General features: G+C 40.8%; 3 protein-coding genes across 12 annotated transcripts; 1 reads left to right on the top strand and 2 right to left on the bottom strand.

Moving 5' to 3' along the window:
- The first annotated feature begins 1,238 nt into the window (after nt 1-1,238).
- On the top strand, nt 1,239-16,993 carry gpatch1 (G patch domain containing 1). Of its 5 annotated transcripts, XR_013099474.1 has the most exons (22): nt 1,239-1,374; nt 2,560-2,694; nt 3,032-3,117; nt 3,410-3,570; nt 3,697-3,794; nt 4,281-4,339; nt 4,470-4,712; nt 4,793-4,940; nt 5,209-5,288; nt 5,369-5,585; nt 5,781-6,077; nt 7,460-7,638; nt 7,726-7,853; nt 7,952-8,040; nt 8,862-9,073; nt 9,151-9,505; nt 9,605-9,682; nt 9,975-10,090; nt 10,173-10,288; nt 10,702-10,817; nt 14,338-14,462; nt 15,499-15,603. XR_013099474.1 is itself a non-coding variant. In XM_012920844.5 (20 exons), exons 1-20 carry the CDS (start codon nt 1,305-1,307, stop codon nt 10,733-10,735), a joined length of 2,898 nt encoding a protein of 965 aa, XP_012776298.3. In that variant the 5' UTR covers nt 1,239-1,304; the 3' UTR covers nt 10,736-10,840. The 5 variants fall into 5 exon arrangements, 2 of the variants coding, with proteins under 2 accessions (XP_012776298.3, XP_076742388.1); XR_013099466.1 differs by lacking the exons at nt 14,338-14,462; nt 15,499-15,603 and adding an exon at nt 16,886-16,993; XR_013099481.1 differs by lacking the exons at nt 14,338-14,462; nt 15,499-15,603 and adding an exon at nt 13,185-13,909.
- Nucleotides 12,402-19,631, bottom strand: LOC112435009 (deoxyribonuclease-2-alpha). Of its 4 annotated transcripts, XM_076886482.1 has the most exons (12): nt 19,539-19,631; nt 19,165-19,262; nt 18,406-18,544; nt 18,225-18,315; nt 17,869-18,030; nt 17,602-17,775; nt 16,838-16,975; nt 15,770-15,923; nt 15,466-15,563; nt 14,707-14,845; nt 14,526-14,616; nt 14,200-14,331 (listed from the first exon to the last, which is right to left on the bottom strand). In XM_076886482.1, the coding sequence occupies exons 2-8, from the start codon at nt 19,248-19,250 to the stop codon at nt 15,889-15,891; spliced, it is 825 nt and encodes a 274-aa protein (XP_076742597.1). In that variant the 5' UTR covers nt 19,251-19,262; nt 19,539-19,631; the 3' UTR covers nt 14,200-14,331; nt 14,526-14,616; nt 14,707-14,845; nt 15,466-15,563; nt 15,770-15,888. The 4 variants fall into 4 exon arrangements, with proteins under 4 accessions (XP_076742531.1, XP_076742509.1, XP_076742597.1 ...); XM_076886416.1 differs by lacking the exons at nt 16,838-16,975; nt 17,602-17,775; nt 17,869-18,030; ... (2 more) ...; nt 19,165-19,262; nt 19,539-19,631 and adding exons at nt 12,402-13,274; nt 13,903-14,076 and having other exon boundaries at nt 14,170-14,331; nt 15,770-16,057; XM_076886444.1 differs by lacking the exons at nt 14,200-14,331; nt 14,526-14,616; nt 14,707-14,845; nt 15,466-15,563; nt 15,770-15,923 and having other exon boundaries at nt 16,075-16,975.
- LOC106675235 (deoxyribonuclease-2-alpha-like) lies at nt 19,291-24,950 on the bottom strand. 3 transcript variants are annotated; one of them, XM_076886578.1, is made up of 9 exons: nt 24,911-24,950; nt 24,607-24,704; nt 23,848-23,986; nt 23,667-23,757; nt 23,311-23,472; nt 23,044-23,217; nt 22,260-22,415; nt 21,886-21,983; nt 21,168-21,265 (listed from the first exon to the last, which is right to left on the bottom strand). In XM_076886578.1, the coding sequence occupies exons 1-8, from the start codon at nt 24,911-24,913 to the stop codon at nt 21,931-21,933; spliced, it is 876 nt and encodes a 291-aa protein (XP_076742693.1). In that variant the 5' UTR covers nt 24,914-24,950; the 3' UTR covers nt 21,168-21,265; nt 21,886-21,930. The 3 variants fall into 3 exon arrangements, with proteins under 3 accessions (XP_076742655.1, XP_076742693.1, XP_076742637.1); XM_076886540.1 differs by lacking the exons at nt 23,044-23,217; nt 23,311-23,472; nt 23,667-23,757; ... (1 more) ...; nt 24,607-24,704; nt 24,911-24,950 and adding exons at nt 19,291-19,694; nt 20,323-20,496; nt 20,590-20,751; nt 20,946-21,036 and having other exon boundaries at nt 21,127-21,265; nt 22,260-22,338; XM_076886522.1 differs by lacking the exons at nt 21,168-21,265; nt 21,886-21,983 and having other exon boundaries at nt 22,027-22,415.
- Between the last annotated feature and the right edge of the window lie 126 nt (nt 24,951-25,076).

Genomic DNA, 25,076 nt, shown 5'->3' with positions numbered 1-25,076 from the left:
GTTCTAATTTTAGTCCGTTTGGTGGTTTTGGTAAAGAATTTGTTGACTTTGAGTATCTTGCCTTTAAAGTTCTGTGTTCATATTGTCAAGTCCATGTTCAGCATTTCCTAGTCAAATATACTGGTAATGATTAAAAAACTAGAAGAACTGAAAAATAACTGAAACTAAACTGTATTGAAAATGAAATAACAACAGGGAACAAAACTGTTATAACTCTGGTGTCCCGGCTCTACCTCTGTCCGGGCTCTTTTCTGATAACCTGGTTCTTTTGTGGCTGTTCCTGCACTGTCATGGTTCTGAGTCCACACAGCTTCATCCTGCCCACAGATTTCACCACCAAACTGACCCTGTGGCCCCCCACCCTGAGCGCCGTCCAGATTCAGTTAGTTTAAACCCCCTGAAGTTTAGCAGTTCGGTCGGGTTACAAAGAGCAGGGAGGCTCTGTGTTTTCTGTGCAGAGACGTGGGGGTCTCAGATTTGGATCTTTACAGGGTCTTGGCTTTCTGCTGAGCCAGGCGTTTGGCTTTTGTCAAGAGCGTGGGGTTTTATGGATCACTGAGGGGGTGTGAGTGATTTCAGGCTCAAAGAAAACAAATGACAAACTGCTGTGAGCTTTGGATGGACATTCGATAGCCAACACTTCAGCTCCTCCGAGGCTGCAGAGGAAATTACACAGTTCAGTAAGAAACAATAAATCTGGTTGTTTTATCAACAAACCAAACAAGAAGAAAAGACAACTAAAACAAGCACTTAATAGCAAACAAGGGAGAAACCACCTTCTTCATTAAACGCACTAATGACATTTCAGACAGGAATATTTATTTCCAGTAAAGAAACAGAATCATAGTGAACTAGAAGAAAAAATGTTGTCACTGTAAAAGTTTGTCTCACACTAACGACTTTAAGTCCTTATAAATAACTCATAATAACATAAACTAGTAATAGGTAAGCCATCATTAATTCTGTTATTTTGCTAGACTTTAAGATATTAGACTTTATTTTAATAATAAGTATATGTTTCAATATGCCTTATCTTATCTTAAATGAATTATATGAAATATTTACAATTGTTGATTTGTTGATTTTAAGGCAAGCTATATCTGCACAGATATCCTCACAACAGGGAAAGTGTCTCACATAAATATTTTACTAAAGTTTGAGTGAATGTAGTTATAGCTGATGTAGTTATTTGTAGCTAACGCAAGGTGTCGCTATTTTCCCCAACCGTTCTTGTAAAGCGCTAAAGTACACTTCACAAAGTTTGTCCTTTTGCGGATACCGTAAACGGAGTAAAAAAATAAATCATGGCGTCCGACAGCGACAGCGATGAAGATTTTGTGACTTACGGGACTCCTTTGGAACCTTTGGAAGAAGGTGGGGTGAATTTTCTGATCTCGGTCATCTGTTTACTTGCATTTAAAAAAATCTCCCAGGTGTTTAAAGCAAAGCGTTACTAGCTGCGCCGTTCGCAGCGCTACTTCACTGAGTTCAGCTAACGAGCAGCTAGCTAAGCGCAATCATAGCCTCCTAGTTTGAAACCCAGACCTCATTCAAAAACCCTTTATGTTAATGTTGCTGATTAAAGTAGTTGAACATAACTACTGAATACAGTGCCATTTCTCATCTCTAAAGTTTCAGCACTATCAGGTCTTCAGTTCGGCCTCAAAGTTGTAGAGAAAGCTGCCATTTATTTTTTCCCCTTCAAATCTGAAGCTGCAGTGTGTGTGATTTGTGTGCTTACTGCGGTAAAGACTATACTGTGGCTTTGTGCGACATTGTGTGTCTTAAATATCGTTACAGGATGTAGATTATTTTTAGTGTATTTAATGCGGGAAAACAAAAAGAAGAATATCAGTAAATGTCGTTACTAGTTGGAGGAAAAAAGAAATTGTATTACACAGACTCTGATGTAGTGGTTAACTCATAGCGCAGTGTGAGCCTACCCTGGGCTCCGGCGGTGGACCCGCTGGTTCTGCATGGTGCTGGGCTGTGAGCGCGGGTCCCACTGAAGGATATTGGACCTTCCAGCCACCGTCATGAAGTCTTTTTCTGACTGTTTGGTCAGAAACATGCAAACGGGTAACCAGCTGAAGGTCATCTTATAGCAGAGCTCATCCTGCTCCTCACACAAAGGAGCAGATGCCGATCTTGGGGGATGACCTTCTACGGCTCCATCTCCTGGTATCTCCTCCACATTCTTGAGACAAAGATGATACACATGGAGGAGCCATCCTGGAGGAGCTGGACTACCTGTGCAACCCAAATAGGATACAGACACCATCTCAGGCTGCCAGCAGTGACAAGTGGTGATCATCGGTGACGCTAGCAAAAGAAAGAGGAGAGAAAAGGAGAGAGCAATGGACTGTGCCCTCATCTGCTTTTTGGGGGGTTGTCTTGTTGTTGCCTTTGCTTCATTTTTGACCAGTGTATAAATCAGCAATAAATTACTTCCAAATCCTTATAGTTTACTACAACCTCTGTTTTGTACAGAATTGACAACAATTTTAAATGTTTTCCCATTTCAATGTTTACCATTTAAAAATTGCCGTGTTTTCACAGACGAGCCGCTGAAGAAGCCCGTCCCGCTCCACGATCAGACAGTCAAAGATGAGAAGGGACGATATAAGAGGTTCCACGGAGCGTTCACTGGAGGCTTTTCAGCCGGATACTTCAACACTGTCGGCTCAAAAGAAGGTGAGAGACCTCCTGTAGAGTTCACACATATTTTAGTTAATGTGATATTTATGGAGCGCTGCATGCAGACGTGTAAGGGGAGGTGGTGTCCCCTCATCGTAAAGCTAACGGTGTTTGGTTCAGTCCAGCCTCTGATTTTGAAGTTGGCTTTAGAGCAGACCTGGCTGCTTTGTAGCTGCGTGTTGTTTTCTCTTTTTTGTCCTCCACTTTTCTTCCATGTTGCGATGCTGGCGTCCGTCGCAGATGTTGTTCTGCAAACAGTGAAACCGCTTTTTCAGCTCAAGCATTTTAATTTTGATTCCATATCTTGACATTTGGCGTCCCCGTGTCTTTTTAGGCTGGGCCCCGTCAGCCTTTGTGTCGTCACGGCAACAGAAAGCTGAGAAACACCATGCCAGGCCAGAAGATTTCATGGACGAGGAGGTACAACCACCCAGAGAGAGGGGAAGGTTTTTTATTCACATGTAAAAGAAAATCTGGGACTTTATCCAAATAACGTCAAATACCCTAAAATATCAAATAACATTTTATACGCTTCTGTCAGAGTAGCTGTCTGATGTCTGGAAATCATCTAAAGCTGATTTTATAGCTTTTACGCTGCAGCGTTTGAGTGCTTGGTCTTTCCGGTATGCAGAACATGTTTCAGAAGAGACGTGAGGAGGTTTGAGGTTCAGGTTTAGTGGAGCTGATGCACATCGTTGTTGGTGTTTGTCAGGATTTCAGCGAACACGGCATCGCTCCCAGAGAGATCACCACCAGTCAGGAGTTCTCGTCCAGCCGCAGAGACGAGGCCGGAGAGAAGGCGAGAGCCATCAGCGCTCAGGCGGCTCTGATCCCCGGAGACACGCTGCTGGAGGAGCTGATCGCACCTGCCAGGTAACTGCTGCCACACCCACATCCCACCAACTGTGTCCCAGCAGCCTGCTTCTGCAGCACCATCCTTCCCTCTTTAACAGTTTGCAGAGTGAATTTGCTCTGAGGTGTGTTTGTTTTGTCTCTCAGGTCTTCCATCGGGGTGGAGCTGCTGATGAAGATGGGCTGGAAGGAAGGTCAGGGCGTCGGGCCTCGTGTGAAGAGGAAAGCTCGCAGGCAGCAGATGGGTAAGTGTGTCATCTTTACAGGCACAAGGTTGCTTGACCAATAAGAGAAATTCAGGAGTTTGTAAAGGGTAAAATAATCCCTGTGACACTTAGGGCGTTTTCACACCTGTAGTTTGCTCACTGTGATCTGATTCATGTGAGTTCGGAAACTTGAAGCTTTTTCCCGTCTTTGATGTCTTTTCACACAGAATAAACTGTGTCAGTAAAAACCATGTGAGCACATTCACTCTGAGGCTGCTGATGAGGAGGTGGAGTTAGCTTTGGTGTCTTGGATCATTTAAAACCAGAACTTGAAAAAATGAAATACTGAATCAGTCCACTCAGCGTCTCAAGTGAAGATTCGCAGCAGCTTTGATGTTTGATGCCGGTTTTTTAAATTCTGTTTTTCCTACTTCCCCTTATGCTGTGTTTCATTTCAGCATGAATCCTGTATCTGTCTGGTGTTAGTTATAATGTGTAAATACTGACACTTTGTCCTCCTGACAGACGGTGGAGGTAAAGTTTACGGCTGCACGCTGCCCCCTGCTGGTTCGGAGGAATCGGAGGTGAGTGCGGCTGCTTAGACAGAATATTTTAACACAGAACCTGATGGAGGACGATCTAAACTGAATCTGAAATTCATAATGCATGCTGCATATTTTCACCTGTGCGTGCATGAAATCTCTGCCTCATCAGGATGACGATGAGGAGTTTGCTCCAGAGAACGTGACCTTTGCCCCGAAGGATGTAACTCCGGTGGACTTCAACCCTAGGTTGGGAGTTCAGGGTTTGGGGTACCGCGGTCTGGACCCGAGCCTGGCGTTGCTGGGTCACGGCACGGCTGAACACATCGATCTGTTTAAACCTCAGTCTGAGACGAGGAATCGCCTGTTCGGAGACACAAAGAGCAGCTCGAGGAGAGGAGGAGTGGTCGGACAGGTGAGCCCACAAAACCCAGAAGTGTTTTTGGTTGTCTTTTTTAAATACAAAGTGTTTGGCTGCTGACCTTTGACCTGCAGGCATTTGGCGTGGGTGCGTTAGAGGATGACGATGAAGACGTGTACCACAGAGACTCCATGTCCAGATACGACACAATCCTGGGAGAAGAGGAGCCGGGCGACAGCCTGTACGGCTGGACGGCCCCGCAGCAGTACACTAAGAAGAAAGGTAATGCTTCCTGGGAAAACCTGGAACGTTCCAGGCATTTTTTAAACCAGTCATTAAGCTTTTTCACACAGAGAAGCTCTTTGTCAGTCAGCCTTATTTTAGAGCAGGGAAATCATTTTTAATACTTTCTCCACCAGAGAGGTGTATTTTTTAGTTTTTTTTAATTATTAAAGAATAATGTCTCTCTCTCTTTTGTCCATGAAAAACTGAAATGAAAGCATTCATGAAGTAAGATGGAAAATTATTTGGATTTTATTTTTGCTTCCAGTCAGAAGTAAAGATGCTTCGTATCTCGGCAAAATCCTGGAAGGATTCACTCTGGCACAGAAACCCCTCGAGGAAAATACAGTGAGGAGCTTCAACATATCTGATCACGTGTCCTCATCAGTACCTGGACACACCCCTCATGTTTCTGTATCTCTCTGTAGATCTTCCCGCCTCCCTGTCTGCCTCGCGATTATCGTCCAGTCCATCATTTCCGTCCTTCGGTCGATGTTTCGCATCTTTCCGGGGTCAGCCCCGCGTTGGCCGAGGCTCTCCGGGTGTCCAAAGGCCACATGGTCAAAGAGGAGCCCCAGCAAGCAGGACGCCACCAGCTGGACTCTGGCCAGAGGAGGGCGCTGCTGGGAGAGGACGCCCTGCAAGGTAAGAGATGGCTGAAAAATGAAGCAACCACAGAAGTGCAAAAAACAACAAATGAGGAAAATTAAAAACGGTTGAAACTATATGTAGTTTTTCTAGATTAATTAAAAATGTAGGATAATCAGGACATCGTGTCCCATTCTGATGGCGAGTGCGTTAATGCTGCTGGTGATGTTTTCCCAACTTCATCCCGATCAGGTCCCAGTTCGGTCATGGAGCTGCTGAGGCCCGAGGACAGGCAGCGCCTGCTCAGCTTCCGCAACTCCTCTAACCCGCCCTCGGCCAAAACCTCCACCCCCGTCTCCGGTCATGCCTCGCAGACATCAGGGAAGTCTGCACAAGTGCTGCCTGCCTCCTCCGGCCTCCAGCAGGAAGCTCTGGCAGCGTGGAGAGGCATCCAAACATCGTCACAGACCTTCAAACCATTTGAGAAAAACCCCAGCAAGCAGGCACGCTACGAACTCTACCTGAGCCATCTCAAGCAGGGAGACAATGGTACGAGGCTCCGCCCTGCAGGTCCCATCATGCACTGCAGGATCCTTTGATATAGTTGGTACAGTTTTAGTTAAACCACAAAAACCATCATTAACCCTCTGGGGTCGACGAACGCGTCGGCGCGTCAAAATCACATGACCAATTTAAGACGTCACAGCTACAAGATGCAGCGACTCTGAGTCGCCATTTCAACTTGGGTCGAAAGTGCAGACTTCAAACTATATACCAGTTTTTGAATTGTGTCGATGGGCCACGTAAAACCAGAGTTATGATAAAAAATACACGTGATGTTTTTTTCTCAACAAAACAGCGGCGTTTACAGCAGGAAGAACGGTAAAAACGGCGTTTTCTACAGACAGCGCTCGCAAACACTCTCCGCTTACGAGTGAAGAAAGAAAAAACACCCCTTCCCTATTTGATGTTAGAGTTTACCATGTCAGCCAATCAAAAAAATGATATGGTAACATGTGGCACTTGGTTGCTTAGGGAGAAGGGGAAGATTTAGGAGTGACACCTGTGAGAGAGAGAGCGAGTTTTCATATGTGAGACATTAGTGACGTTTAGCGTGTTTGGAGGCTGTAGTTAGTGTGTTGTGTAGTTATTGTTTTGTATTGTGTGTCAGTTAGACTGCTGAATGTCACATTTGCTCCAAAAACGCCACCAAAGGCAGATTCCAGTGTAAACGCTGTTCCCACATGGAAAACGGGACTGATGCTCCTCCTGCTGTCAGACCTGCAGGTTTAGGCCGGTGCTGTTCTCCTCTGTCTTATACTGAACACAAACTATTTTTTTGGACCGGCACAAATAATTTGTGTCTTCTTATTTGATGCAGCACAGCTGATTGTTCTGTAAATAGATTTAAATGGTTATATAAACGCCTGAGGCCTTGGCTGCATTTTTAGGTGAATAGTACCATATAACTTTGTTGTTTGCAAATCTTGTGCATAATTTTTAGAAATGTACAATTTCTATTTGCATTTCAAGTTATGAAAATGATTCGTTAAACATGTTTGTGGGTTTTACAGTAAAAAATAACTTTTTTCTACTCGGATTTTGAATTATTTGTCTGAATTTAGATCATTTGTTCTAATATAGTTTGCCAAAATGAAAAAATAACTCAAATTTCAGATATTTGAGGTTGTGCTGAAAATAATGATACCAAACAAGGCAAGATAAACAGTTTTTAACGGTGAAATATAGAAGTAAAATCAAAAGTAGTCAAAAATGGCCAATTATACCCTGGACCCCAGAGGGTTAATGCTCCTACGTGTCTGAGCACGTGCGTATATGTGATTACTGGCTAACACAGACGCTGGATTAAAGCTCCCACATTAGAGACCGCCTGGATATTAAAATGTAAAAATCTTCTGTGTGTCCCTCAGACGCTCTGGAGCAGAGTCTAGACCCGGGAATGACAGAGTGGGAGCGCAGCCGGGAGAGGGAGGAGTTTGTCCGAGCTTCTATCTTGTACCGGCCCACCTCCTCCTCGCTGTCCTCCCGCTTCACCAGAGCCAAAGACCAGGAGGACGATGACAGCGTGGAGGTCAGCCAGGACCAAGAGGTAGGACGCCACCTGGTGCTGTAAAAAACCACACCCCTACACTGCAGGTAAGCTCAGGAGTCACTGATGCTTTCTTTTGGTTGTCAGGGAGACCTGGATGACAAACAGTCTGCAGTAAAGATGAAGATGTTTGGAAAACTGACCAGAGAAACGTTCGAGTGGTATCCTGACAAACTGCTCTGCAAAAGATTCAACGTGCCCGACCCCTACCCCGGGTACGGCACACAGATCGGACTGAATCAGCTCTAAACAGAACGTCGAGGTTAAATCCAAACTCTGCTGAGCTAAAGTCTCACTGTGATTGGTCCTGCAGGTCCGGTATTGTGGGTCTGCCCAAAGTGAAGAGAGACAAGTTTTCAGTCTTCAATTTCCTGACTGTGACTGAGAGCAGAGAGGCTGCAGGTAACTTCATTCACACACAGGAGGCGCTAAAGAGTTTTAACAGGCAAGCAGTAGAATATTCTGTAAGAGAACTTTAAGCCCCTTTTCTTGTTTCTTTAACTTAAAAGCTTGTTTGAATCCATGTTGTCTTTACTGCCACCCACAGCACCCACCTGTAACAATGCTCGGTATTATTTTAAACATAAAAGATGTTCCCAGGTGTGCTGAGAGGGAAGATCAGACCTTCAGTATCAACTTTTGCCTGCTTGGCTTGTTTCTGTCGGCCACACGAGCAGCTGTCAGTGCACGAAGCAGTTAAGCAGTGTTAGCTTTGACAGCGAGACGTGAGCGAGCTCCCAAGCTCCATTTACACATCGATGAGCCAAAGCGAGTAAATGTTTCTGACTGCAGCAGCTTTATCACATCCTGCCCTGTCACAGTCACACTAAACCTCAGTAGACAGATTTTTTTTTCAGCACAAATGAAAGTTAAATGTGTTTTTAAAACTCAAGTAGATGAAAACTGATCTGAACTCATTTTTATCAAAGAATATCTCAGTGTGACTGAAGAGTTATGTAAGAATTTATTTAAATGTTTTAAGGATTAAATCTGCTGTTCCTCAGACTGAGGTTTGTTAACCAATCAGGATTTATTTAGGATAAAAAAAGTAAAGACAGGAAAACTGAAGTGATTGCTTTTATTAAATTGATACTTTCTTTCCGTTTTTTTCCTCCATGAATTTAAGTTTCTTTGTAGCCTTAACACAAATTTGATGTTTTCTTAGTTTCCGTTTAACACCACAGTGTTTGTGCTCACAGATTAAGCTCATTGTTTCTCTTCAGCACCTCCAAAACCTCCAGAATCCGGGAAGAAGTCCAGGTGGGATGTCTCTGAGCAGAAGGTGGAGAAGAAGAAGGAGGACCCGCTGGGTGAGCTTCTCAGTGCTGCACGCAACCAGACCGAGACCAAAGTGGAGCACACCCCCACGCCTGCCTTACCTGCTTTACCTGCCTCAATCAGCAGCAGCGATCAGGCTCCAGGAAGCAAACCGGAGGTAGTGAAAGAGCAAAGTGTCCAAACCAGCAGGCGAGGAAGTCCTTAAATCTAAAGAGTTTATCCTTCCTTCTACAGATAAAGTCATCAGAGCAGCAGAGCTCAGAGCAGAAGAAAGAAGGTGATGAAGAAGAGGAGGAGGAGGAAGAGGAGAGCAGGCCTCCCATGGATCTGTTTAAGGCCATCTTTGCCAGCTCCTCTGATGAGAAGTCCTCCTCTTCATCAGAGGGGGAGAGCAGCGATGAGGAGGAAGAAAAGGTGACAAAGGAGGATGAAGGAAAAGTGGACTCGGAGCCACTGAACCTCTTCAGCATCCCCTCCTCCTCCTCAGCCACCACCGCCTCCTCCTCAGCCACCGCCTCCTCCTCAGCCACCACCTCCTCCTCAGCCACCGCCTCCTCCTCAGCCACCACCTCCTCCAGTCACCAAGCAGGTACTCTGAGTTTGCTGAATCACCTTAACCTTTCCTCTAATCTCACGTCCCTGTCGAGCATAACTCTGTTAACTCTTTTCCTCTCTGCTCCTTCAAAAGCAGCAGTTTCCACTCAGGCCTCCGAACAGGAAGAGGAGGAGTTTGGGCCGAAGCTGCCGCCTCCCTCGGCTGCTCTGAGTGAGTGTCACCCACCAGATCAACAACAGACAGCTCAAGTTTATTCACCGTGACCCAGTCACATGGTTTCCCTTGCGTGGACATTGTTTTTATAGATACAGCAGTCTCTCTGTGATCAGCTCAGCTGGGTTACATTCGTGTGAATCGATCCACATTCAGTGTGTAGAACTAGAGCGTCTGTTCATCGACGCTTTCACTGCTCCTCTTCTGCTTCTACTTCATTAAGTGCATCCTGCTTCGTAAAAGCGTTGCTGGAGGATTAATAACCTCTGCCTGTTGTTCCTGTGTTTAGTCAGAGGGGGCGCCGCCTCCATGTGCCCTCCAATCAAGGAGGTTAAAACGGGCAAGAAGAGCAAAGAGAAGAAACACAAGAAAAAGAAGCATTACAAACACAAGAAGGAAAAGAAGGTAGAAAACGAAGAATAAGGATCAGATCAGATAAAATGGCTCCTTCCTCACGCTGAAGCTGTGACTTCTTTTTTCTTTGCAGAAGAAGAAACACAAGAAGCACAAGCACAAAGAAGCAGCCGAAGAAGAGCAAGGAGGAGGAGCCGGCGAGCAGGAAGGTGAAGACGGACAGGTGTCGACAGACGAGCTGCTAAAAAGGTCAGAGGTCACCTGTCAGAGCATCGAAAGATGACCCTGATGGAGTGGGAGACATTTGGAAATTAGTTTGTTATAAAGTGCTGATGTAAGTCGGAAGCTGTGTATGCAAAACAATCATTATTAACAATATTTAGAGTTTTTTTCTCTTTTTTTTGTTTCCACCAAAACGTTTTAAATCCGTAATCCATCGCTCACCGACAGAAACGCACTGCGTTCAATTAAGAACATAGTTTGTTTTCATCTGCTCTTCTGATTCTGATATCATTTTTATTTATCAGATCTCTTAGAGGGGGGAGTGTTGTGTTTACGTTTAGTAAACAGATGCTTTTATTTTTAAACACTGAATTTAGTGTCGTATGCAAAGCACCTCGAACCGTCTTCTTCACTGTCTGTGTGTTTGTTTTCTCTTCCAGACTAAAGAGCATCCGCTCCCATCAGATGTGGTGAATCAGTTGGAGGTCTGTCCTCTGTGAGGACCGTCAGTCAGCTGATTGTTTCACCTGACAGATTACCTGCTGTGTAGTTTTAGGTAATAACAAAAAATCTTTATAACCAAGTGTTCTGTATTTACTGACCTGCTGGGAAACCTTCAATCACACGAAAAACTGACGTTTTGTGTTTAAGTGAAGAACTCTCTCTTAAAGGAGGTGAACATGTCACTGTCACAGTCTGTTTCCATTCATCGATTGCAAACGATGAAACCTTAGGTTACACTCGAGACCAAAAAGGCCACATTGGGCAGAAAAGACGTGTAACCACGATTACTATGGAGAAGGAAAGGAACAGCTGATTTGGGTTGCTGTGGTAACATTCCTGCTGCCCCGTATAGATTCCTTCGTTACCAGTTACATTGTAAGAAGTTTATTGATATTGACACAAAGAGACAACTGTGATCTTTTAGAACTTTTGCTACATATTCTGATGATTTCAGAGACTTCTGTGTGTGACGTCGTTTAAGCTTGACATTGATATAATATTACAAACATTAATCCAAGATTACAGATTGGTAAGAAATGCGTTACAAATGGATGTATGTGTCACAATTACTGGATTCCACGTTTCACCACATCTCAGACAGAAGCAGTTATATATATTTTTTTCATCTTTATTTAATCAGAAGGAAAAATATCCTCATTTCCAAGAGAGACCCGGAGGAAGAAGCAGCACAAACAAGCTCTTTGTTAGCTTGTTTCACAGTTTGTGAAACTGTGGAATGAAGAATATGTTGTGTAAATGTCACTTGTGACTTTGAGCTACACAGTCGACAGGTGAAAGTAAACATGGACAAAACCAGTAATAAAAGAGTTTCATTATTCTATAAATCTTTGATCAGGATCAATAATCAGGATTTATTCATTTCAAATTATACTGTAAATCTATAGATTTAAGGCTGCAGACCCTGAATTGGGATACAGCCGGATTCCTTAAAATTCAGGAAAATGGAGGACTCATATCAGGGCCGCATTTCAAGCAGCCTTTGAATTGGGACAGCCTTCATTGCGCCGCTGTGACGTAATCTGCCTTAAGATGCGGCCTTAAAGGCTGCAGACCCTGAACTGGGATGCAGCCTTTGTCAAACACAGCTTTAAATGCAAATGAAAATGTCTCTCATACATCTTTCAGCTGTTTTACTTTAGAAAGGGAGAAAAGTTGTGCATGAGTGTTCTTGTTCCTTGTTTCATGCTCCACTGTGACAAAGTCCAGTCTGCATGTTCAGTCTGTCCATCTTAGCTTTCGAGGAGAGAAACTCAACTGTTTCTTAGATTTTCAGAGTTGTTCAGTTCATACAGGAACTGCAGCTTACAGCTTGAAGTGTTTAAAGCAGGGGTTTACAAGTCCAGGCCTTGAGTTCCGGTATGCTGCAGGAACTCGAGGCCTGGACTTGTCCTGCAGGTTTTAGATATCACCCTGTGTCAACACACCTGTATCAAGTGATTAGTTCATTCCCAGGCCTCTGGAGAACTTTAAGACATGTTGGGGAGGTTATTTAGCCATTTGAATCAGCTATAAAATATTGCTCATCAGATTCTAACAGCTAAAAACATGACTTTAACCTTAATTGGATAGACTATATCGAATATATTCGAAATCAACAATAACACTTCTCAATATTGCCAATAACAAAACTAAAAAGAGTAGGCCAAAAAACTGGGCCTATAAAAGAAGACCTGTTACAGAAGAAACATTTCAGTATAAAACCTGGTTTAGCAAATCAGAATCTACTAAACCATAAAAATAAAGATGTCTGACTGCAGGGGCTAGTTTGAATAATTTTAAAAGTCATCAGACAGAAACAGGACCTCGGAGTAAAAACAAGACAGATTCATGCAAAGTCATTTATTTCTATGGTTTCCATGAGCAAAGGAAGCACACTGTGAAATATCCATCAAATGTTTTTAATTTCATATCGTTCACAGAAACATTAGATAACACTGACAAGAGTGACGATGTCAGCACCAGATTCAAGTCAGCTTCACTTTGATAAAATCTGAAATGAATTTACAATAAATATGAAACTGGTGAACGTAGATAGAAAACAAGACCGAGGTGGTTGTCTGCTGCAGTTAACCATGTACTTTTGGTTTTTTAGGGGGTGGACCAGTGTCACTCTCAGTGCCACAGTCAATGTCACCGGCTGTGGCACCGGCTGTGGCACCGGCTGTGTCAATCTTTACAAGTTTTTTAATTTCCCTAAATTTTTCTGCCACAGGTTGGCTTTTAATGCACAGTGCACCACCAGGCCTTTCGAACTGTGATGGTTCTCTGTTTGAGTCACCAACACACATCCAGTCTTGAGTTTCAGAAACACACCATTTGGAATGATCACTTCCATGATCCCATTTACCTGCGGCAGTGTCTACTGACATGATGGTGACTAGTTCTTTGCCTTTTCTAGTTACAAAAGGCTCTCCACGGTCGCTGCGCCAGGTCTGGATGTATAAATTGGTATTTAGTGTGTCAGCAATGGTGACATAAAGATCTCCGACTGCAAAAGGAAAGACAAACACCAAGAAACCATCAGATAGTTTTAAAATAACAGAATAAAAAAAGAAAAGTGTTGCTTACAACAACCCTGACTCGACTTTCTCTTTCTGAGAGTTTATGGGAAATTCCAGCTCTTCTTATTTAATCATTTCTTTTACAAACATCAGACCTCGTATGATCCCTGCTGCTACACTCCCCTGCACTAACTCTGCACTGAGGCTGGGTCACGCTGACACCTTAATGAAAGGTTTCCATGGCAATACAAACTTACAGCACAACATGTGTGTTCACAGGATTTATTTTTCAGCTTCCACAACATTTTCATACCAGGATCATTTTTTAATTTTAAATGTGAGTTATTTTTAGAGTTAAAATCTAAATGAAGTAAATTTTGAACAGAACTACTCTGTAAAGTTAGATCTACTCATAACCCAGCTGATGTTTCACAGGCCAAATCATTAGAGGGTTAGAATAAAGGACTGTGTTAGGTTGGACGTTTCACACCTTGTAAATAAGATTCTCAGCTCTTTGGTGGGAAAACTACAGAAAGTCACAATTATTTCACACAGGAAACTCACAGTGTGGTTTTAAGGGTTTTTTTTCTTAAACGAATGAAGCAGAAATCTCACCTTTAGGATCCCTGGTGGCTGAGGTTTGTTTAACAAAGCGTTTAAACAGCGAATTACCAGCTGACCGCAAGTCTTTGTTATAGGGCCGCGCTCGTGGTGCGGTGGAAGAATCTGTGAGATTGTCAGCATTGTGTTCTTCAAATTTATAAGCATTGATATCTTTAAGATGTTGAGCTGAAAAACATCAAAATGAGGGATGTACATGTTACTGTGTTAAGACTTCATATACACTCTACACATGAAGAAATAACTTGGACATGCTCTTACCTATTTCTGCAGACTCTGTAGAGTTCAGTGTTACACACATAAATATCTGTGCATTACATTTCCCACTGTTAGGATAGAACTTATTGCTTTCACGACATGAGGGGAAATTTGGTGTGCTGTGTAAAAGCCAGACTACATTTTCCTTATCTATCATCACAAATCCTGCAGAACAAGAACATGAAAGAGCACATGTCATTATTAAGAAGAGAACATCTGCTGAGTGATCTGAGAATAACAGCAGCTGTGGTTCTGATGCTCAGAGGTGAGCGTGAAGGAGAGCGCATTTAACTCAGGTGTGTTTTTATTAGTATTTATTGTGTTATTTTTATTATTATTAAAAAATTATTTCTACCCACCTTTGCTGTGGCCATGGGTGGAACTTACACTATTTGATGTTGGTGGTTGGTCATTGTATGCAATGAATCCAAACTCTGATGACTGCGTATCCTGAAAGAATCCACAAAAACATGACATAAATTATGTCTTTCCTCAAAGGGCATACACACTAATAACAGAAACTCATGGAGTTAATCTCACTTTTTCAAAGTAGGGCTTCAGGGTATTTGCCAGGACACCAGCTTGGTTGTTGACATGCTTGTTATTCTTTCTAAGGTTCTGGTTGGTTGAATCAGTGTAAACATAGTTAAACCCGTTTTTCACCTTGTACAAAATAAACCTGGTGATGTCAGAGACAAGTCGGTAAATTCAAAGATCACAATAAATGATGAGAAGCTTAACTGAGCATGGAAGAAGAAAATAACAAACTCTGTTATACCCGAGTCTCACAAGCACCTGTATGAGTAAGCAGAGATATGACTGAAAACCTTTAACTATGAATAACAGAGCCTTTTATGAATAGTATTTTCCACAGGCTTCCTCATGATGCTAAAATGTGATGAAGCTTATGAAACTTTGCAAAGTGTTTTCTTTCCATGTTTCCTCTTTTGATCAATAAAGTGAGAATAAGATGAGTGTTAAAAATAGATGTGCAGGGCTGGAGAAAGGAGGCAAGTGTCACAGTATTGTGTTGTCTTCAGTGTTTTAATGCATTAGGTATGTCTAATGTCCCTGTTTTAACTTCCCATACTTGGAAATGACGTTATTTATGAAATGGAAATATATAAAATAACTGATAATAACAGTGTAAAATAGTGTTACAGTGTCTGAACATCATCTATGACTATGTTGAAACGCAGGTGTAAAAGGTACCATAGCGCAGCTTTGAAGCACTTGAAGACCAAAGTTACTAATGTATAATTCAGTATACATGAATGAATAGCTCAAATGTTGTCTTACCAGTCTACATCTTTATCATCTTCATTTTTACAGGATATAGCGCCCTCACAATGTGAGCCAAGCAGACCAACAGTGAGGACAATCATCCAAAGGACTTCCTGAAAGAACATAATAATAATAATAAAAATCATTTTAATACATCATCTTCCCTTTACATGAAAAAAAGAATTAGCCCACTATTACAGGCTGCAGTGTCTTTACAGGTAATAACATAATTCAGTATCACAGCATGACTTGAGTTCACAGGTTATTCTGTGCTGCACCAAATGTGTCACCATCCTAATACAGACAGAAACCAACTTACCATCAGGCTGAGTGAAGAGTGTGTGAGTCCTCAGCTGAACTGACCCTTAGTTATACAGCTTAGTTATCCAGGACTTGTCCTGCAGGTTTTAGCTATCACCCTGTGTCAACACACCTGTATCAAGTGATTAGTTCATTCCCAGGCCTCTGGAGAACTTTAAGACATGTTGGGGAGGTTATTTAGCCATTTGAATCAGCTATAAAATATTGCTCATCAGATTCTAACAGCTAAAAACATGACTTTAACCTTAATTGGATAGACTATATCGAATATATTCGAAATCAACAATAACACTTCTCAATATTGCCAATAACAAAACTAAAAAGAGTAGGCCAAAAAACTGGGCCTATAAAAGAAGACCTGTTACAGAAGAAACATTTCAGTATAAAACCTGGTTTAGCAAATCAGAATCTACTAAACCATAAAAATAAAGATGTCTGACTGCAGGGGCTAGTTTGAATAATTTTAAAAGTCATCAGACAGAAACAGGACCTCGGAGTAAAAACAAGACAGATTCATGCAAAGTCATTTATTTCTATGGTTTCCATGAGCAAAGGAAGCACACTGTGAAATATCCATCAAATGTTTTTAATTTCATATCGTTCACAGAAACATTAGATAACACTGACAAGAGTGACGATGTCAGCACCAGATTCAAGTCAGCTTCACTTTGATAAAATCTGAAATGAATTTACAATAAATATGAAACTGGTGAACGTAGATAGAAAACAAGACCGAGGCGGTTGTCTGCTGCAGTTAACCATGTACTTTTGGTTTTTTAGGGGGTGGACCAGTGTCACTGTCAGTGTCACTGTCAGTGACACTGTCAGTGACACTGACAGTGTCACTGACAGACACTGTCAGTGACACCGGCTGTGGCACCGGCTTTAATCTTTTCAAGTTTTTTAATTTCCCTAAATGCTTCTGCCACACGTTTGCTATTAATGCACAGTGCACCACCAGGCCTTTCGAACTGTGATGGTTCTCTGTTTGAGTCACCAACACACATCCAGTCTTGAGTTTCAGAAACACACCATTTGGAATGATCACATCCATGATTCCATTTACCTGCGGCAGTGTCTACTGACATGATGGTGACTAGTTTGTTTTTTCCAGTTACAGAAGGCTCTCCAGGGTTGCTGCGCCAGGTCTGGATGTATAAATTGGTATTTAGTGTGTCAGCAATGGTGACATAAAGATCTCCGACTGCAAAAGGAAAGACAAACACCAAGAAACCATCAGATAGTTTTAAAATAACAGAATAAAAAAAGAAAAGTGTTGCTTACAACAACCCTGACTCGACTTTCGCTTTCTGAGAGTTTATGGGAAATTCCAGCTCTTCTTATTTAATCATTTCTTTTACAAACATCAGACCTCGTATGATCCCTGCTGCTACACTCCCCTGCACTAACTCTGCACTGAGGCTGGGTCACGCTGACACCTTAATGAAAGGTTTCCATGGCAATACAAACTTACAGCACAACATGTGTGTTCACAGGATTTATTTTTCAGCTTCCACAACATTTTCATACCAGGATCATTTTTTAATTTTAAATGTGAGTTATTTTTAGAGTTAAAATCTAAATGAAGTACATTTTGAACAGAACTACTCTGTAAAGTTAGATCTACTCATAACCCAGCTGATGTTTCACAGGCCAAATCATTAGAGGGTTAGAATAAAGGACTGTGTTAGGTTGGACGTTTCACACCTTGTAAATAAGATTCTCAGCTCTTTGGTGGGAAAACTACAGAAAGTCACAATTATTTCACACAGGAAACTCACAGTGTGGTTTTAAGGGTTTTTTCTTAAACGAATGAAGCAGAAATCTCACCTTTAGGATCCCTGGTGGCTGAGGTTTGTTTAACAAAGCGTTTAAACAGCGAATTACCAGCTGACCGCAAGTCTTTGTTATAGGGCCGCGCTCGTGGTACGGGGGAAGAATCTGTGAGTTTTACAGGATTGTGTTCTTCAAATTTATAAGCTTTGATATCTTTAAGATGTTGAGCTGAAAAACATCAAAATGAGGGATGTACATGTTACTGTGTTAAAACTTCATATACACTCTAGACATGAAGAAATAACTTGGACATGCTCTTACCTATTTCTGCAGACTCTGTAGATTTCAGTGTTACACACATAAATATCTGTGCATTACGTTCCCCATTTTTAGGATAGAAATTATTGCTTTCATGAGAAAAGGGGAATCTTGGTGTGCTGTGTAAAAGCCAGACTACATTGTCCTCATCTATCATCACAACTCCTGCAGAACAAGAACATGAAAGAGCACATGTCATTATTAAGAAGAGAACATCTGCTGAGTGATCTGAGAATAACAGCAGCTGTGGTTCTGATGCTCAGAGGTGAGCGTGAAGGAGAGCGCATTTAACTCAGGTGTGTTTTTATTAGTATTTATTGTGTTATTTTTATTATTATTAAAAAATCATTTCTACCCACCTTTGCTGTGGCCATGGGTGGAACTTACACTATTTTCATTTGGTGGTTGGTCATTGTATGCAATGAATCCAAAATCTGATGACTGCGTATCCTGAAAGAATCCACAAAAACATGACATAAATTATGTCTTTCCTCAAAGGGCATACACACTAATAACAGAAACTCATGGAGTTAATCTCACTTTTTCAAAGTAGGGCTTCAGGGTATTTGCCAGGACACCAGCTTGGTTGTTGACATGCTTGTTAGTCTTTCTAAGGTTCTGGTTGGTTGAATCAGTGTAAACATAGTTAAACCCGTTTTTCACCTTGTACAAAATAAACCTGGTGATGTCAGAGACAAGTCAGTAAATTCAAAGATCACAATAAATGATGAGAAGCTTAACTGAGCATGGAAGAAGAAAATAACAAACTCTGTTATACCCGAGTCTCACAAGCACCTGTATGAGTAAGCAGAGATATGACTGAAAACCTTTAACTATGAATAACAGAGCCTTTTATGAATAGTATTTTCCACAGGCTTCCTCATGATGCTAAAATGTGATGAAGCTTATGAAACTTTGCAAAGTGTTTTCTTTCCATGTTTCCTCTTTTGATCAATAAAGTGAGAATAAGATGAGTGTTAAAAATAGATGTGCAGGGCTGGAGAAAGGAGGCAAGTGTCACAGTATTGTGTTGTCTTCAGTGTTTTAATGCATTAGGTATGTCTAATGTCCCTGTTTTAACTTCCCATACTTGGAAATGACGTTATTTATGAAATGGAAATATATAAAATAACTGATAATAACAGTGTAAAATAGTGTTACAGTGTCTGAACATCATCTATGACTATGTTGAAACGCAGGTGTAAAAGGTACCATAGCGCAGCTTTGAAGCACTTGAAGACCAAAGTTACTAATGTATAATTCAGTATACATGAATGAATAGCTCAAATGTTGTCTTACCAGTCTACATCTTCATCATCTTCATTTTTACAGGATATAGCGCCCTCACAATGTGAGCCAAGCAGACCAACAGTGAGGACAATCATCCAAAGGACTTCCTGAAAGAACATAATAATAATAATAAAAATCATTTTAATACATCATCTTCCCTTTACATGAAAAAAAGAATTAGCCCACTATTACAGGCTGCAGTGTCTTTACAGAAAGTTTTTTAATTTCCCTAAATTTTTCTGCCACAGGTTTGCTATTAATGCACAGTGCACCACCAGGCCTTTCGAACTGTGATGGTTCTCTGTTTGAGTCACCAACACACATCCAGTCTTGAGTTTCAGAAACACACCATTTGGAATGATCACATCCATGATTCCATTTACCTGCGGCAGTGTCTACTGACATGATGGTGACTAGTTCTTTGCCTTTTCCAGTTACAGAAGGTGGATGTTTATCAGCTTTATTAGGGTTGCTGCGCCAGGTCTGGATGTATAAATTGGTATTTAGTGTGTCAGCAATGGTGACATAAAGATCTCCGGCTGCAAAAGGAAAGACAAACACCAAGAAACCATCAGATAGTTTTAAAATAACAGAATAAAAAAAGAAAAGTGTTGCTTACAACAACCCTGACTCGACTTTCTCTTTCTGAGAGTTTATGGGAAATTCCAGCTCTTCTTATTTAATCATTTCTTTTACAAACATCAGACCTCGTATGATCCCTGCTGCTACACTCCCCTGCACTAACTCTGCACTGAGGCTGGGTCACGCTGACACCTTAATGAAAGGTTTCCATGGCAATACAAACTTACAGCACAACATGTGTGTTCACAGGATTTATTTTTCAGCTTCCACAACATTTTCATACCAGGATCATTTTTTAATTTTAAATGTGAGTTATTTTTAGAGTTAAAATCTAAATGAAGTAAATTTTGAACAGAACTACTCTGTAAAGTTAGATCTACTCATAACCCAGCTGATGTTTCACAGGCCAAATCATTAGAGGGTTAGAATAAAGGACTGTGTTAGGTTGGACGTTTCACACCTTGTAAATAAGATTCTCAGCTCTTTGGTGGGAAAACTACAGAAAGTCACAATTATTTCACACAGGAAACTCACAGTGTGGTTTTAAGGGTTTTTTTTCTTAAACGAATGAAGCAGAAATCTCACCTTTAGGATCCCTGGTGGCTGAGGTTTGTTTAACAAAGCGTTTAAACAGCGAATTACCAGCTGACCGCAAGTCTTTGTTATAGGGCCGCGCTCGTGGTGCGGTGGAAGAATCTGTGAGTTTTACAGGATTGTGTTCTTCAAATTTATAAGCATTGATATCTTTAAGATGTTGAGCTGAAAAACATCAAAATGAGGGATGTACATGTTACTGTGTTAAAACTTCATATACACTCTAGACATGAAGAAATAACTTGGACATGCTCTTACCTATTTCTGCAGACTCTGTAGATTTCAGTGTTACACACATAAATATCTGTGCATTACGTTCCCCATTTTTAGGATAGAAATTATTGCTTTCATGAGAAAAGGGGAATCTTGGTGTGCTGTGTAAAAGCCAGACTACATTGTCCTCATCTATCATCACAACTCCTGCAGAACAAGAACATGAAAGAGCACATGTCATTATTAAGAAGAGAACATCTGCTGAGTGATCTGAGAATAACAGCAGCTGTGGTTCTGATGCTCAGAGGTGAGCGTGAAGGAGAGCGCATTTAACTCAGGTGTGTTTTTATTAGTATTTATTGTGTTATTTTTATTATTATTAAAAAATTATTTCTACCCACCTTTGCTGTGGCCATGGGTGGAACTTACACTATTTGATGTTGGTGGTTGGTCATTGTATGCAATGAATCCAAAATCTGATGACTGCGTATCCTGAAAGAATCCACAAAAACATGACATAAATTATGTCTTTCCTCAAAGGGCATACACACTAATAACAGAAACTCATGGAGTTAATCTCACTTTTTCAAAGTAGGGCTTCAGGGTATTTGCCAGGACACCAGCTTGGTTGTTGACATCCTTGTTAGTCTTTCTAAGGTTCTGGTTGGTTGAATCAGTGTAAACATAGTTAAACCCGTTTTTCACCTTGTACAAAATAAACCTGGTGATGTCAGAGACAAGTCAGTAAATTCAAAGATCACAATAAATGATGAGAAGCTTAACTGAGCATGGAAGAAGAAAATAACAAACTCTGTTATACCCGAGTCTCACAAGCACCTGTATGAGTAAGCAGAGATATGACTGAAAACCTTTAACTATGAATAACAGAGCCTTTTATGAATAGTATTTTCCACAGGCTTCCTCATGATGCTAAAATGTGATGAAGCTTATGAAACTTTGCAAAGTGTTTTCTTTCCATGTTTCCTCTTTTGATCAATAAAGTGAGAATAAGATGAGTGTTAAAAATAGATGTGCAGGGCTGGAGAAAGGAGGCAAGTGTCACAGTATTGTGTTGTCTTCAGTGTTTTAATGCATTAGGTATGTCTAATGTCCCTGTTTTAACTTCCCATACTTGGAAATGACGTTATTTATGAAATGGAAATATATAAAATAACTGATAATAACAGTGTAAAATAGTGTTACAGTGTCTGAACATCATCTATGACTATGTTGAAACGCAGGTGTAAAAGGTACCATAGCGCAGCTTTGAAGCACTTGAAGACCAAAGTTACTAATGTATAATTCAGTATACATGAATGAATAGCTCAAATGTTGTCTTACCAGTCTACATCTTCATCATCTTCATTTTTACAGGATATAGCGCCCTCACAATGTGAGCCAAGCAGACCAACAGTGAGGACAATCATCCAAAGGACTTCCTGAAAGAACATAATAATAATAATAAAAATCATTTTAATACATCATCTTCCCTTTACATGAAAAAAAGAATTAGCCCACTATTACAGGCTGCAGTGTCTTTACAGAAAGTTTTTTAATTTCCCTAAATTTTTCTGCCACAGGTTTGCTATTAATGCACAGTGCACCACCAGGCCTTTCGAACTGTGATGGTTCTCTGTTTGAGTCACCAACACACATCCAGTCTTGAGTTTCAGAAACACACCATTTGGAATGATCACATCCATGATTCCATTTACCTGCGGCAGTGTCTACTGACATGATGGTGACTAGTTCTTTGCCTTTTCCAGTTACAGAAGGTGGATGTTTATCAGCTTTATTAGGGTCGCTGCGCCAGGTCTGGATGTATAAATTGGTATTTAGTGTGTCAGCAATGGTGACATAAAGATCTCCGGCTGCAAAAGGAAAGACAAACACCAAGAAACCATCAGATAGTTTTAAAATAACAGAATAAAAAAAGAAAAGTGTTGCTTACAACAACCCTGACTCGACTTTCGCTTTCTGAGAGTTTATGGGAAATTCCAGCTCTTCTTATTTAATCATTTCTTTTACAAACATCAGACCTCGTATGATCCCTGCTGCTACACTCCCCTGCACTAACTCTGCACTGAGGCTGGGTCACGCTGACACCTTAATGAAAGGTTTCCATGGCAATACAAACTTACAGCACAACATGTGTGTTCACAGGATTTATTTTTCAGCTTCCACAACATTTTCATACCAGGATCATTTTTTAATTTTAAATGTGAGTTATTTTTAGAGTTAAAATCTAAATGAAGTAAATTTTGAACAGAACTACTCTGTAAAGTTAGATCTACTCATAACCCAGCTGATGTTTCACAGGCCAAATCATTAGAGGGTTAGAATAAAGGACTGTGTTAGGTTGGACGTTTCACACCTTGTAAATAAGATTCTCAGCTCTTTGGTGGGAAAACTACAGAAAGTCACAATTATTTCACACAGGAAACTCACAGTGTGGTTTTAAGGTTTTTTTTTCTTAAACGAATGAAGCAGAAATCTCACCTTTAGGATCCCTGGTGGCTGAGGTTTGTTTAACAAAGCGTTTAAACTGCGAATTACCAGCTGACCGCAAGTCTTTGTTATAGGGCCGCGCTCGTGGTACGGGGGAAGAATCTGTGAGTTTTACAGGATTGTGTTCTTCAAATTTATAAGCTTTGATATCTTTAAGATGTTGAGCTGAAAAACATCAAAATGAGGGATGTACATGTTACTGTGTTAAAACTTCATATACACTCTACACATGAAGAAATAACTTGGACATGCTCTTACCTATTTCTTCAGACTCTGTAGATTTCAGTGTTACACACATAAATATCTGTGCATTACGTTCCCCATTTTTAGGATAGAAATTATTGCTTTCATGAGAAAAGGGGAATCTTGGTGTGCTGTGTAAAAGCCAGACTACATTGTCCTCATCTATCATCACAACTCCTGCAGAACAAGAACATGAAAGAGCACATGTCATTATTAAGAAGAGAACATCTGCTGAGTGATCTGAGAATAACAGCAGCTGTGGTTCTGATGCTCAGAGGTGAGCGTGAAGGAGAGCGCATTTAACTCAGGTGTGTTTTTATTAGTATTTATTGTGTTATTTTTATTATTATTAAAAAATTATTTCTACCCACCTTTGCTGTGGCCATGGGTGGAACTTACACTATTTGATGTTGGTGGTTGGTCATTGTATGCAATGAATCCAAAATCTGATGACTGCTTATCCTGAAAGAATCCACAAAAACATGACATAAATTATGTCTTTCCTCAAAGGGCATACACACTAATAACAGAAACTCATGGAGTTAATCTCACTTTTTCAAAGTAGGGCTTCAGGGTATTTGCCAGGACACCAGCTTGGTTGTTGACATCCTTGTTAGTCTTTCTAAGGTTCTGGTTGGTTGAATCAGTGTAAACATAGTTAAACCCGTTTTTCACCTTGTACAAAATAAACCTGGTGATGTCAGAGACAAGTCAGTAAATTCAAAGATCACAATAAATGATGAGAAGCTTAACTGAGCATGGAAGAAGAAAATAACAAACTCTGTTATACCCGAGTCTCACAAGCACCTGTATGAGTAAGCAGAGATATGACTGAAAACCTTTAACTATGAATAACAGAGCCTTTTATGAATAGTATTTTCCACAGGCTTCCTCATGATGCTAAAATGTGATGAAGCTTATGAAACTTTGCAAAGTGTTTTCTTTCCATGTTTCCTCTTTTGATCAATAAAGTGAGAATAAGATGAGTGTTAAAAATAGATGTGCAGGGCTGGAGAAAGGAGGCAAGTGTCACAGTATTGTGTTGTCTTCAGTGTTTTAATGCATTAGGTATGTCTAATGTCCCTGTTTTAACTTCCCATACTTGGAAATGACGTTATTTATGAAATGGAAATATATAAAATAACTGATAATAACAGTGTAAAATAGTGTTACAGTGTCTGAACATCATCTATGACTATGTTGAAACGCAGGTGTAAAAGGTACCATAGCGCAGCTTTGAAGCACTTGAAGACCAAAGTTACTAATGTATAATTCAGTATACATGAATGAATAGCTCAAATGTTGTCTTACCAGTCTACATCTTCATCATCTTCATTTTTACAGGATATAGCGCCCTCACAATGTGAGCCAAGCAGACCAACAGTGAGGACAATCATCCAAAGGACTTCCTGAAAGAACATAATAATAATAATAAAAATCATTTTAATACATCATCTTCCCTTTACATGAAAAAAAGAATTAGCCCACTATTACAGGCTGCAGTGTCTTTACAGGTAATAACATAATTCAGTATCACAGCATGACTTGAGTTCACAGGTTATTCTGTGCTGCACCAAATGTGTCACCATCCTAATACAGACAGAAACCAACTTACCATCAGGCTGAGTGAAGAGTGTGTGAGTCCTCAGCTGAACTGACCCTTAGTTATACAGCTCCACAATATGATTTGCATTGACCCATGGTCAAGAATTTTAATACCGTTGGACTTTTAAATATATTGTATTGATAGGAAAATGAATAAAAGAGGAGTTTCTTTGTTT

The sequence above is a fragment of the Maylandia zebra genome, linkage group LG1 (genome assembly GCF_041146795.1).
Source record: "Maylandia zebra isolate NMK-2024a linkage group LG1, Mzebra_GT3a, whole genome shotgun sequence".
Classification (NCBI taxonomy): domain Eukaryota; kingdom Metazoa; phylum Chordata; class Actinopteri; order Cichliformes; family Cichlidae; genus Maylandia; species Maylandia zebra.
This window is presented reverse-complemented; position numbering and strand designations above follow the sequence as displayed.

Coding starts and splice junctions, on each gene's coding strand:
- gpatch1 (XM_076886273.1), top strand. CDS start 1,305: ATGGCGTCCGACAGCGACAGCGATGAAGATTTTGTGACTTACGGGACT. Junction 9,506..9,604: donor CTCCTCCAGTCACCAAGCAG/GTACTCTGAGTT, acceptor CTCCTTCAAAAG/CAGCAGTTTCCACTCAGGCC. Junction 10,091..10,172: donor AACACAAGAAGGAAAAGAAG/GTAGAAAACGAA, acceptor TTTTCTTTGCAG/AAGAAGAAACACAAGAAGCA.
- LOC112435009 (XM_076886394.1), bottom strand. CDS start 15,575: ATGTTCTTTCAGGAAGTCCTTTGGATGATTGTCCTCACTGTTGGTCTG. Junction 14,617..14,706: donor TGAAGCCCTACTTTGAAAAA/GTGAGATTAACT, acceptor GGATTCTTTCAG/GATACGCAGTCATCAGAGTT. Junction 14,332..14,525: donor CACCCATGGCCACAGCAAAG/GTGGGTAGAAAT, acceptor CTTGTTCTGCAG/GATTTGTGATGATAGATAAG.
- LOC106675235 (XM_076886522.1), bottom strand. Junction 23,758..23,847: donor TGAAGCCCTACTTTGAAAAA/GTGAGATTAACT, acceptor GGATTCTTTCAG/GATAAGCAGTCATCAGATTT. Junction 23,473..23,666: donor CACCCATGGCCACAGCAAAG/GTGGGTAGAAAT, acceptor CTTGTTCTGCAG/GAGTTGTGATGATAGATGAG.